The sequence below is a fragment of the Myotis lucifugus genome, unplaced genomic scaffold (assembly GCF_000147115.1).
Source record: "Myotis lucifugus unplaced genomic scaffold, Myoluc2.0 scaffold_404, whole genome shotgun sequence".
NCBI lineage: Eukaryota > Metazoa > Chordata > Mammalia > Chiroptera > Vespertilionidae > Myotis > Myotis lucifugus.
This window is the reverse complement of record NW_005871452.1, coordinates 523,930-536,160: the sequence shown is the minus strand read 5'-3', so window position 1 is coordinate 536,160 and position 12,231 is coordinate 523,930. Positions and strand designations below refer to the sequence as shown.

At 44.0% G+C, this 12,231-nt stretch overlaps 1 protein-coding gene across 1 annotated transcript in view; it reads right to left on the bottom strand.

Annotated features, from left to right (window-relative positions):
* CENPP (centromere protein P) overlaps positions 1–12,231 on the bottom strand; it is a 217,401-nt gene that overhangs the window by 177,669 nt on the left and 27,501 nt on the right. Inside the window, exon 5 of the mRNA XM_023743622.1 lies at positions 3,085–3,181. Within this exon, the coding sequence (XP_023599390.1) occupies positions 3,085–3,181 (97 nt within the window). The remainder of the gene's footprint in view (positions 1–3,084; positions 3,182–12,231) is intronic.

The window sequence follows — 12,231 nt, the reverse complement described above, 5'->3', positions numbered from 1 at the left end:
AATGAGAATACCACTTCACACCCATTAGGCTGGCTATGACAAAAAAAGAAAAAAAACCCACCCCAAATTAACAACTGGATATGAAGGAATTGGAAGCCTTGTACACTGATGTTGGAAATGTAAAATGGTATAGCTACTGTGGAAACAAACATGCAGTTCTTAAAAAATATTAAAGATAGACTTGCCATATAATCCAGGAATTCCACTCGCAGGTTATACTTAAGAGAACTGAAAGCAGGGATTCGAACAGATATAATGGTTATTGTACACCATGCTTCATAGAAGCATTTTCGTAATAGCCAAAAGATAGAAACACCCAGCTGTCCATCAACAGATGGATGGATCAACAGAATGTGATAAAGCACATAAAATGGAATACTATTCAGCCTTAAAAAGGAAGGAAATCATGACATATGCAACAACACAGATGAGCCTTGAGGACATTATGTTATGTGAAATAAGCCAGGCAAAGGGCTAATTTCAGGATTCTGCTTCAATGAGGTAACCAGAGTGGTCAAATTCATAGAAACAAAAGCTAGAATGCTAGTTCCCGGAAGCTGCGGGAGAAGGAAATGGCAAGTTACCATATAATGGGGACAGAGTTTCAGTTTGGAATAATGAAAAACTTCTGGAGCTAGATATTGACATGATTGTACAACAATGTGACTGTTTCTTTCCATTCTAGTAAACTTATCACCATAGAAGTGCTCTGCCTACAGGAAAAACACACAATTATACTTCACACCTGCATGGAAAGCACCTGGAGGTGAACTGGCTTTGGAAATGGGACTAGTGCTCACATTCCCCACAACCCGTTCAAATGTATAAACAAACAACCACATTAGGTGATTCATAACTATAACTGGCAGCATATTCCTCAATCATTTGTGAAGAAGAACTATTTAATTGTTCTGGTGCCAAGAGCACCCGAAAGTAAACGAGATAATCGAGAGAACTCCTCAAGGGACCACAGTACAGGTACAGATATTAGCATGTTTCATTCTAAAGAAAACCCTATGCCTGACAGATTTTATTAGTTCAACCAAACTGAATGCAAATAATCTATACTAATAAAGGGTAACACGCTGATTAGACAGGACATCTTCCAGACGTCCACCCGGACAAAGCACAGCAGCTGCGCCTTGGCTGGCGGCGCGGGAGAGGCCTCGCACCGGTCGGTCCAGCACCACAGCCCCTTTCACAGAGGCAGAGGGAGAGGGAGAGGGGGCTGCGCGGTCCCCATCCCAGTGCTGCCTCTTCTGTGGAGGCAGCTACAGAGGCATCGGCGCAGGCCCAGGCCCGGCGCCAGGCCTCCACAGAGGCTGGACGGGTGCGACCTGCTGTGTCTCAACCTCCCACAGCCCCTCCCACAGCCAACCTGGCCCCAGATCACCCCCCACCCACCAGTGGGCAGGGGACAGGACCAGAACTAAGAAGGGAGGGCCGACGGCCAGCAGTCAGTCGCAGTGGCCGGCTGGCAGTGGCAGCAGCAGCGGGGGTGATGGGGGTGGCGCCTTCCCATGATCAGTCCGGTCGCCTCCCACAGAGAGAGGCCAGACTGCGGCTTAGGGCCCGCTCTCCAAGCCCGCTCTCCGCAGGGAGCGGGCCTATGCTGTCAGTAGGACATCCCTGAGGGCTCCCGGGACTGTAAGAGGGGGCAGGCCGGGCTGAGGGGACAGCCCGCCAGTGCACGAACTTTCATGCACCAGGGCCTCTAGTAATAATAATAATTAGAAAACAAAACAAAGGAGAGTTAATGGCTCTTGGAGAACCCTGAACCTTGAGATCCTACTTATGCTGACTCTTTCAGAGCTGGTTTTTGTGTGGATCACCTGCTGTTAATAATTGATGCTATCCAACTATGTAGAACAGCCGCAGTCTGCCCTCTCTCTGTGGGAGGCAAACTTCGGCCCGCAGGCCGGATCCAGCCCGTTTGAAATGAATAAAACTAAAAAAAAAAAAAGACCGTACCCTTTTATGTAATGATGTTTACTTTGAATCTATATTAGTTCACACAAACACTCCATCCATGCTTTTGTTCCGGCCCTCCGGTCCAGTTTAAGAACCCATTGTGGCCCTCGAGTCAAAAAGTTTGCCCACCCCTGATGTAGAACCTGGAGGATTACAATGCAGCCAAACATAATTCTAGTTATGCCAGAAAACAAACAAAAGTAATAAAAAGGAGTTTTTTAATATATCGGGATCAGACTTAAGAATCACTACTTTATAAGAATCAGGGTTCAGTATTTAAACTTGAAATATTGATAATTAAGAAGCTTAAAATACAAAGGCTAACTCAGGAAGTAAAGATCATACTGCTATGTGATAAGCATGCTACAATTTTATTCTTTTTTTTTAAGACTTTTTAAATTGACTCTTAGAGAGAAAAGGGAGAGGGGAGAGAGAGAAACATTCATCAGCTGCCTCCTGCCCAGGCAGGCATGTGCCCTCACCAGAAATCGAACGGGCAAGCTTTTGGTACACGGGATGTGATGCCCAACCAACAGAGCCATACCAGCTGGGGCTCTTTATTAGCATCTGTCATTTCACTTCAAGTACCCTTGATAAATTAATTTTTTAAAATGTGTATTATAAGCCCTGACCGGTTTGGCTCAGTGGATAGAGTATCGGCCTGCGGACTGAGAGGTCCCAGGTTCGATTCCGGTCAAGGGCATGTACCTTGGTTGCGGGCACATCCCCAGTAGGAGGTGTGCAGGAGGCAGCTGATCGATGTTTCTCTCTCATCGATGTTTCTAACTCTCTATCCCTCTCCCTTCCTCTCTGTAAAAAATCAATAAAAAAATATATTTTTAAATAAATAAATAAATAAAATAAAATAAAATGTGTATTATAAAACATATAAGAATATAACTACACTTCTTTCAAGATATTCCATCATAAAGATTCACTGATTTGTACAAAAGCATTCCTCCTTCATTTATTCCAAATAATTGCAAATTCCAGAAGCCAATTAAATTTTTCTTGTTTAAAAACTTTAAGGAAAGAATGTTATGTTAAATCTCCAAATTAAAATGAGTTTCACTTTTTCATCATATGTTTAAATTTGAAGACTTTAGACACTACCTTGAAATGTTTAAATGTGCGCTTCCGATATTCACACCATTCCACAAAAAAGTGCAGGCTTCGGAAAAACATAAACAGATCTCTTCTTTCTTCTGCTCTGTAGGAATAAAAAAGTTTATAATTAATAAATATTATTAAACGAGAGGTCCAACCTTGCTTTATTCAATACTCTTTTTTATAGATCCTTCACTAAAGCTAAAGAAAATATTAGATATATTTCTACATACTGAACTCTGCACTTTTGAGTGTGTGCCTGTGTGGTTGCTAATGCAACTTTTTCAGCCTGGAATGCCCTTTTCCCCATGTTTAAATCCTACCCATCTTTCAAGGCACCACTCAGATGCCACATTCTCCTTGGAATTTTACTTGATAACTGTGGTAGAATAAAAAATATATCTTGTTTTGTCCCTAGTTGCTGGCACAGAGCTTCAAAAACCCTTAAAAGTCCCAAGTGCCAGGAGTGCCTTTGTGATGTGAATGACTCAAGGTGACCCCTCGATAGCCTCCAGATAGGGACTGGTCACCAGAATCACCAACCACTCAATCAAAGAGACTGAAACTTTGGGCCAACCAGACCTCCAGGAAGGAGAGGGGGGTGGGAGGAGCTCAATCACATGGGCAATCATTTAATCAATTATCAATAGGTAAGGAAACACCAATAAAAAATCTGGACAACAAAGCTCAGTGGAGCTGGAGGCTAATGTGCATGGATTCTGCAAGAAAGGGCGCAAAAGTCTACATTTCTCCTCGTACCCCCACCCCACCCCTGCCCCAGACCATGCCTAGTCATTGTTTCCAGTTGGCTGTTTCTAGGTTGTACCTTTAATAATAAAATCACAGTTTTTAGTATAGCATTTTTCAGTGAGTTTCTTGAGTCTTAGCAAATTATCAAATCTGAGGGGGCTTGCCCTAGCTGGTTTGGCTCAGTGGATAAAGCATCAGCCTGCGGACTAAAGGCTCCTGGGTTTGATTCTAGTCAAGGGCACATGCCAGAGTTGCAGGCTCTATCCCCACTAGGGGGCGTGCAGGAGGCAGCTGATCAATGATTCTCTCATCTTGATGTTTCCATCTCTCTCTCTCTCTTTTTCTCTCTCTTTCTGTCTCTCTTTTTTCATCTCTGAAATCATTAAAAATATATTTTAAAAATATCTGAGGGCGCTGTGGGAAGGCTCAAATGATTGCTAAGTAGGTCAGACATGCAGGGGCCCCTGAGACTTGTGCTGGCATATGAAATGGAGCAGTCTTGTGGAGGATTTTGCCCTTAACCTGTGGGTCATGATTAAACTGAATTGAAGGACGCCCACTTGGTGTCAGAAAATTATTGTCTGGACAATGATCTCACCATCATACCACATGTTCTATTCCAAAATCACTGGAAATATTTTCTGTGCCTATGAGTTTGTGGACAAAAAGGGGCCACATACTAACCTGTGTGGAGGTCTTGCAAACTAAGAGATCTAAAGTCAGACCACAAAGGATGGTCTCATGTTTTGACTGTTAACTATCCTGTACCCACCTAAGTAAAAGAAACATGAGTCTATCATTTTAATTTTTATCCAACCCCAGGGCTCTCCCTGCTTTGCTTTTTCCTGACTCCCTAATCTATCACCAATGAATTTCATGTAACCCACTTACGTCTCCTCCTTTTATTATAATGTATAAAAATAGGTTAAAACCTGCCATACTCCAGAGCACTGCCGTTCTCTGAAGCATTATATTAATTCTTTGAGATTCTGCTTTCCAGCACTTGTCGACAGTTTTGTTCAAATAAACTCACAAAAATTCTTTACAGGTTTGAATGTTTTTTATGTTAACAAGTTCCCATAGGAATTTATCTTAATTTTGTTACTACTTATACCTATTGTTATACTGACACCCACAAGCACAAGCAACTTGTAGATAATATGTGTGTATTCATTTAATCATTCATTCAGTAAGTGTTGGAGTAAAGTTCCCATCCTAATCATGATAGATCTAAAAGCACATTCCTCCCAGACTTCCATTAATGATAATTTGGAACCACTGATATAATGCACATAACAAGTAATGAAAGATTCTGAAATGTGGACAGAAGGCAGAATGGGTTGAGACTTCAGGAATTAAGGGAGGATCAGGTGTTTGGTTTCCAGAGGTTTGTTTTTGCCTCTTGTATATCTCAAATGAACACTAGAGGAGACTGCAACCCAGAACTGCCATAGGGTAGGGTTTTAAAAAAGGCCCAGGGAAACATTGCTCCCCTCTAGCAGCAGAGATCATGTAAGATAAAAGGGAGGACACTGGTCTTGGTAATTGTTACGATGAACTTCCCCTAATCTCTCCTGCTTGGACATGTTTTCTGAAATATACACTGAGTGGCCAGATTATTATGACCGACCAGATTATTATGACCACCCCATCAGTACTTCATTGACACTTCCAAAAATACTGAATATTGAAAACTTCCTAAGCAAATACTCTCAAGGTTTTATTATTATTTGCGTAACTAATTCACTTCATTGTACTGATGGGGTGGTCATAATAATCTGGCCACTCAGTGCATAGTGTTATAAACCTTTCCCATGGCTTGGGGAGGACCACCTATGCCTGCAGAAGCAAGATAAGAACTCCTCTCCGCCTGACTGACCCATGCATTCTCCTCCCTCCCCTCCACTTGACTGACTTGTCCACCCACACCCTGACCCTATTTTTCTACTTCTACCCTATCTAAGAGAACCCAAGCACACCCTTGGGGCTGACACCAACACACTGGTCTTAATTTGACACCAAAAGCTAAGGCAACAAAAGCAAAATAAACAAGGGACTACATCAAACTAAAAAATTTCTGCAGAGTAAGAAAAACCGTCAACAGTATAAAAAGGAATGTACCAAATGAAAAAATATATTTCCAAAGCGAGTATCTGATAGGGATTAATATCATAAATATATAAAGAACTTATATAATACAATAGCAAAAAATAACAAAACCAAACAAACAAAAAACAATCCCATTAGAAAATGGGCGGAGGACCTAAAGCAGTGGTTCTCAACCTTCCTAAGGCCGCGACCCTTTAATACAGTTCCTCATGTTGTGGTGACCCCCAATTTCATTGTTACACATTGAACATAATTAAAGCATAGTGATTAATCACAAAAACAATATGTAATTATATATGTGTTTTCCAATGGTCTTAGGCGACCCCTGTGAAAGGGTCGTTCGACCCCCAAAGGGGTCGCGACCCACAGGTTGAGAACCACTGACCTAAAGAAACAATTTTCCAAAGAAGACATACAACCAAAGGACTTATATGCGTGCATATTAGTATAACCAATGGACACGACACTGGGGTGGTGGGGGCTTGCCCTGGGGGGTGTGAGTGGCCAGGGAGGGGTCAATGGGGGAAAAAGGAGACATATGTAATACTTTAAACAATAAGAGGAAGGAAGGAAGGAAGGAAGGAAGGAAGGAAGGAAGGAAGGAAGGAAGGAAGGAAGACAACAGGCACATTAAAAAGTGCTCAACATCACGAATCTCAGGAAAATGCAAACCAAAACCACAATGAAATATTACCTCATGCCTGTCAAAATGACTATTATAAAGAGACTAGAGGCCTGGTGCACGAATTCGTGCACGAGTGGGGTCAGCCGGCCCGCTTCTATTGGGGCTGATCAGGCCGGGCCGGCCATGGGGAGGGGCTGAAGCGATTGGTCGGCTGGCCCCGCCCCCTGGTTGAACTCCGGGTCAAACTCCCAGTAGAAGGGACAATTTGCATATTAGCCTTTTATTATATAGTACTAGAGGCCCAGTGCACGAAACTCATGCACGGATAGGGTCCCTAGCAGCTGCCAGCTGCTGGCCAGGACCTCCCTTCCGCCGGCTGTCTGCTGCCACCTCCGGCTGGGGCCTCCCTTCCCCCAGCTGCCTGCCACCACCGCCGGCCAGGGCCTCCCTTCCCACGGTTGGCTGGCCCCGCCCCCTTGTCGAACTCCCAGTCCAGGGGACAATTTGCATATAAGGCTTTTAATATATAGGATAAGAAATAACAAGTGTTGACCAGAATGTGGAGAAAAGTGAACCCTTGTGCACTGCTGGTGAAAATGTAAACTGGTAGAGGCATATGAAATCTGTATGGAGTTTCCTCAAAAAATTACAACTACAATGACCATATATGATCCACCAACTCCACTTCTGGGTATTTATCTAAAAGAAACAAAAACACTAACTTGAAAAAATATATGCACTCTCATGCTTACTGCAACATTATTTACTGTAGCAAAGACATGCAAATAACATATCTATCAATGAGTGAATGGATAACAAAAATGCGTGCTCACACATGGAATATTATTTATTCACAAAGATATATGCACCACTATGTTCACTGCAGCATTATAGTGGCCAAGACATGGAAAGAACAAAAGCATTCTTTAATTAGGATTCAATAAAGAAGACATGGTACATCTATACAATGGAATACTACACAGGCATAAGAAAAAATGAAATTTTTTGTCACAACATGGATTAGTTTTGAGAATATTATGTTAAGCAAAATAAATCTGTCAGGAAAAGCTAAGAACCATATGATTTTTCTCATAAGTGGGATCTAAAATTGAAACTCATAGACATAGACAACAGCATGGTGGTTACAAGAGGGAAGTGGGTGCAGGAGTAGTAAAAGGTAGAGGGGACCAAATATATGGTAATGGAAGGTGATTTGACTTTGGGTAATAGGCACACAATGCAACATACCAATCATGTATCATAGAAATGTACACCTGAAACCTATATGACCCTATTAACCAATGTCACCCCAATAAATTTAATTTAAAAAAACCACTAGCAAAACAAATTCAGCTATATATTAAAACAACCATACACCATAATCAGTTGGGATTTCATCCAGGGATGCAAAGTTGGTTCATTTGCAAATCAATACACCACATAAATAAAATTAAAAATAAAAATCATACGATCATATCAATAGAAGCAGAAAGAGCATTTGATAAAATCCAACATAAAGACCTCAGAGAAATGGCAATGTGAGAGGTCCCCTTGGTCTCTCCCACTGATATTACAACAATTTGAATAGCTATCATTCAACAAAGGATTCAATACTCAACACATAAACACATCTGAGATATCCGTGCATTGAAACATCTGAAGGTGGGCAAGTGGAGTAAACCAAGAGGAGGAAAGAGCTGAGATGGTTCCCTGGACCCAGCCCAGAGCTCACTGTTGGTCTCAGGAGAAGGAATAAGGTTGTAATGACACTCCCTTTAGCTAGGAGGCGCCTACAGGTACAGTGAGCATTCCTGGTCAGTATGTGCTGTGGATGAGCCCACTGATTTGGGCAGGGACAAAGAACAGAAGTGAGGTGGTCTGAAGGCCACTATCACCAGGCAGAAAAACAAAGCCACAGAGACTGGCTGCTTCATCCCACCTCCCAGAGTGGCAGTGGACCACAGAAGAAGCTGTATGCTAAGTGTCGGGCTGCAGACCACAATGTCTGGAATTTTGAGAAATGGAACCACAGAAAGTTTTTTAAATATATATTTTATTGATTTTTTACAGAGAGGAAGGAAGAGGGATAGAGAGTTAGAAACATCGATGAGAGCGAAACATCAATCGGCTGCCTCCTGCACACCCCCTACTGGGTATATGCCCGCAACCAAGGTACATGCCCTTGACCGGAATCGAACCTGGGACCCTTGAGTCCGCAGGCCGACGCTCTATCCGCTGAGCCAAACCAGTTAGGGCCAGAAAGTTTTTTCCTGAGTGACAGGTGTATTCTGTGGCTAATTCCAGGAATGGAGATACAGAGGTGAGGCTGCTGATGTCTGCCACTCACCATTACTGGGAGAACAAAGCCACAAAGGCATTAGCCAGCCACTGCCAGCTCATCCCTCCCCACCCATCAGGAGACCTTGCTGGATTTCATGGACCTGGAACACTACTGCCCACCACATTCTGCTGAGGCATTGATGCCCTATGACCAAGGACTGGTCACAGAAAAGACGCTTCCCTCCCCAGAAAGCACAGAATACCTTCCTCCAGAGATTTAAAGAGCCAGAGACTTGTAATGAGGCGGCTCAGAAAGAAAATAAAAAATATTCAGAAAATAAACTTAAAGGCGTGCAACTATGTAATTTATATGCTAGAAATTCCAAGACTGCAATTCTAAAATACTCAATGAGATAAAAGAAAACACACATAGGCAGTTTAATAGACTCAAATAAAATCAACAAACAAAAGGAGTTTTTTATCAAAGAGCTAGAAGCTAAAAAAAGAACCAAATAGAAATTCTGAAGAGAAAGAACTCAATAAAAGAGATAAAAAAATAACTAGCAAGCTTAGGATAAAGAGCTGACCAGATGGAAGAAAGAATTAGTGATATCAAAGATATGATGCAGAGGAAAGACAGTCCTGAGAGTTAAAAAACACCTCTACAAGAGCAATCTAACTCCATCAGAAAGAGTAATACTGTATAAGAGTGACAGGCATACTAGGAGACCAAGAGGGAAAGAAGGGAATTAAGATCTAGTCAAACGAATAGTGGATGAGAACTTCCCAAACCTATGGAAAGGGCTAAATCCTTGAAACCAAAAGGCAAACAGAACACCTAATTATCTCAACCTAACAAAGGCCTTTTTAAAGTCAAATTGTATTAAAATTGTCAAAAATTAATGACATAGAAATAATTCTCGATGCAACCAGGGAAAAGTAACTGATACAGAAAATCCCATTAATTATCACTGGCTTTCTCAGAAGAAAACCTACAAGCTAAGAGAGAGTAGAATTATGTATTTAAGCTGCTAAAAAAGAAGAGAAATTATCGCCAAAAATAATATATCCGGCAAAGTTATCCTTTAGATATGAAAAAGAAATAGACTTTTCTAGACATACAGAAGCTGAGGAAATTTATCAGCAGAAGACCTCCATTACAGGAAATGTTCAATAGAGTTATTCTACCTGAAACAAAGAACAAAAGGACACAAAACAATGACAGAGATTACCAAGAGACAGATAGAAGCCGAATATTACAACCCTTTTTACAGAATAAGGTACTATACACTTAAGTATTACTTAAAAGTTAAAGGTAAAAATATTTAAAAAGAGAAAGAAGAATACAATAGTTACTGCAATTAGGGAATGAACTCACAACATAAGTAGGGAACATTTTTGATGACAAAAAAAACATAAAAGGAGAGGGTAGAAGTCTGAATTTGCAAAGGTGAATAAAGACAAACTGCTTTCAGAAAAAACAAAAAACTACTATCCTCTACACTAATAAAAGAGAAACATGGTAATTAGTGTACGACCGCTACCCTTCCCATTGGCTAATCAGCATATCCTTATGCAAATTAACTGTCAGCCAAGATGGCGGCTGGCAGCTATGCACTGAAGCGAACAGGGAGGCTTGCTTGCTCCAGTGACTGCGGACTCCAACGTTCCTCTCAGCTGCAACTCTAAGCAACTATGTTGCAAATATAGAAGCTAAACAAAACCCCAGAAACCTGCGTTAGTCAGCCAGGCTTCAGCCAGCCGGACCGCAACATTGTATCAAATACAGAAGGTAAAGGCCAGAAACCTGCTTTCAGCAGCGAGGCCTCAGAGCTAAAGCTGGCGACAATAGAAAAATAATAGAAAAGAAAAAAAGAAAAAAAGGAGCAGTTGGGAGCTTCAGTCACCCGCCAGCCTGAAAACGGCCCTCAGCCCCTCAGCCAGACTGGACAGGCACCCCAGTGGGGACCCACATCCTGATCCAGGACACCCTTCAGGGCAAACCAGCTGGCCCCCACCCGTGCACCAGGCCTCTATTCTATATAGTAAAAGGGTAATATGCCTCCCGGCACCGGGATCAGCGGAGCAGCGAGGCTCTCGGCACCGGGATCAGCGAAGCTGCGAGGCCTCCCAGCACCGGGATCACCATGACAGGGGGCAGCGCCCAAACCCCCTGATCGTCCTGCGGCTCTGTGTATGACAGGGGGCGGGGCCACAACCTCCCTATCTGCCCTGCTCTGTTCATGACAGGGGAAGGTGCCCCAACCCCCTGATCGGCCCTGCGCTGTGTGTGACAGGGTGCGGCGCCCCAACCCCCTCCCCCGCACGGGCCCTGCTCTGTGTGTGACAGGGTAGAGCCATAACCTCTCCATCGGCCCTGCCCTGAGTGTGACAGTGGTGGTGCCCAACCCCCTGATCGGCCCTGCTCTGTGTGTGACAGGGTGCGGCGCTCCAACCCCCCTTCACGGGCCCTGCTCTGTGTGTGACAGGGTAGAACCATAACCTCCCCATTGGCCCTGCCCTGAGTGTGACAGGGTTCAGCCCCCCAACCCCCTGATCCCCCTGCTCTGTGTGTGACCAGGGCGGTGCCCCAACTCCCCTATTGCCCTGCTCTGTGAGTGACAGGGGGGAGCTCCTCAACCCCCAATGGCCCTGCTCTGTTTGTGACAGGGGGGAGCTCCCCAACCCCCTGATCGACCCTGCTCTGTGAGTGACAGGGGGGAGCTCCTCAACCCCCTGATGGACCCTGCTCTGTGAGTGACAGGGGGGAGCTCCTCAACCCCCTGATGCCCCTGCTCTGTGCGTGACACGGGGGAGCTCCCCAACCCCCTGATCGACCCTGCTCTGTGAGTGACAGGGGGGAGCTCCTCAACCCCCTGATGGGCCCTGCTCTGTGAGTGACAGGGGGGAGCTCCCCAACCCCCTGATCGACCCTGCTCTGTGTGTGACAGGGGGGAGCTCCCCAACCCCCTGATGGGCCCTGCTCTGTGAGTGACAGGGGGCAGCGCCACAACCCCCGGATTGGCCCTGCTCTGTGCGTGACAGGGGGTGGCGTCGCAACCTCCCCATCGACCCTGCCTTGAGTGTGACGGATGTTCCCACTCTTGAATAAATTAAAACAATTTTTTCCTTTTAATTTAAACTTTCTTCTATAACTGTTTTCTTGTTACTTAAAAGCTAGTTTTTTTGAAACTACTTCCAAAGTTTTTCAAGCTGTATATGTCCTTGGAATGAATTTATAAATAAGAATTGAGCCCGGCCGGTATGACTCAGTGGTTTAGCATCAACCGATGAACCAGGAAGTCACAGTTTGATTCCAGGTCAGGCCACATGCCCGGGTTGTGGGCTTGATCCCCAGTACGGGGCGTGTAGGAGGCAGCGGATCAATG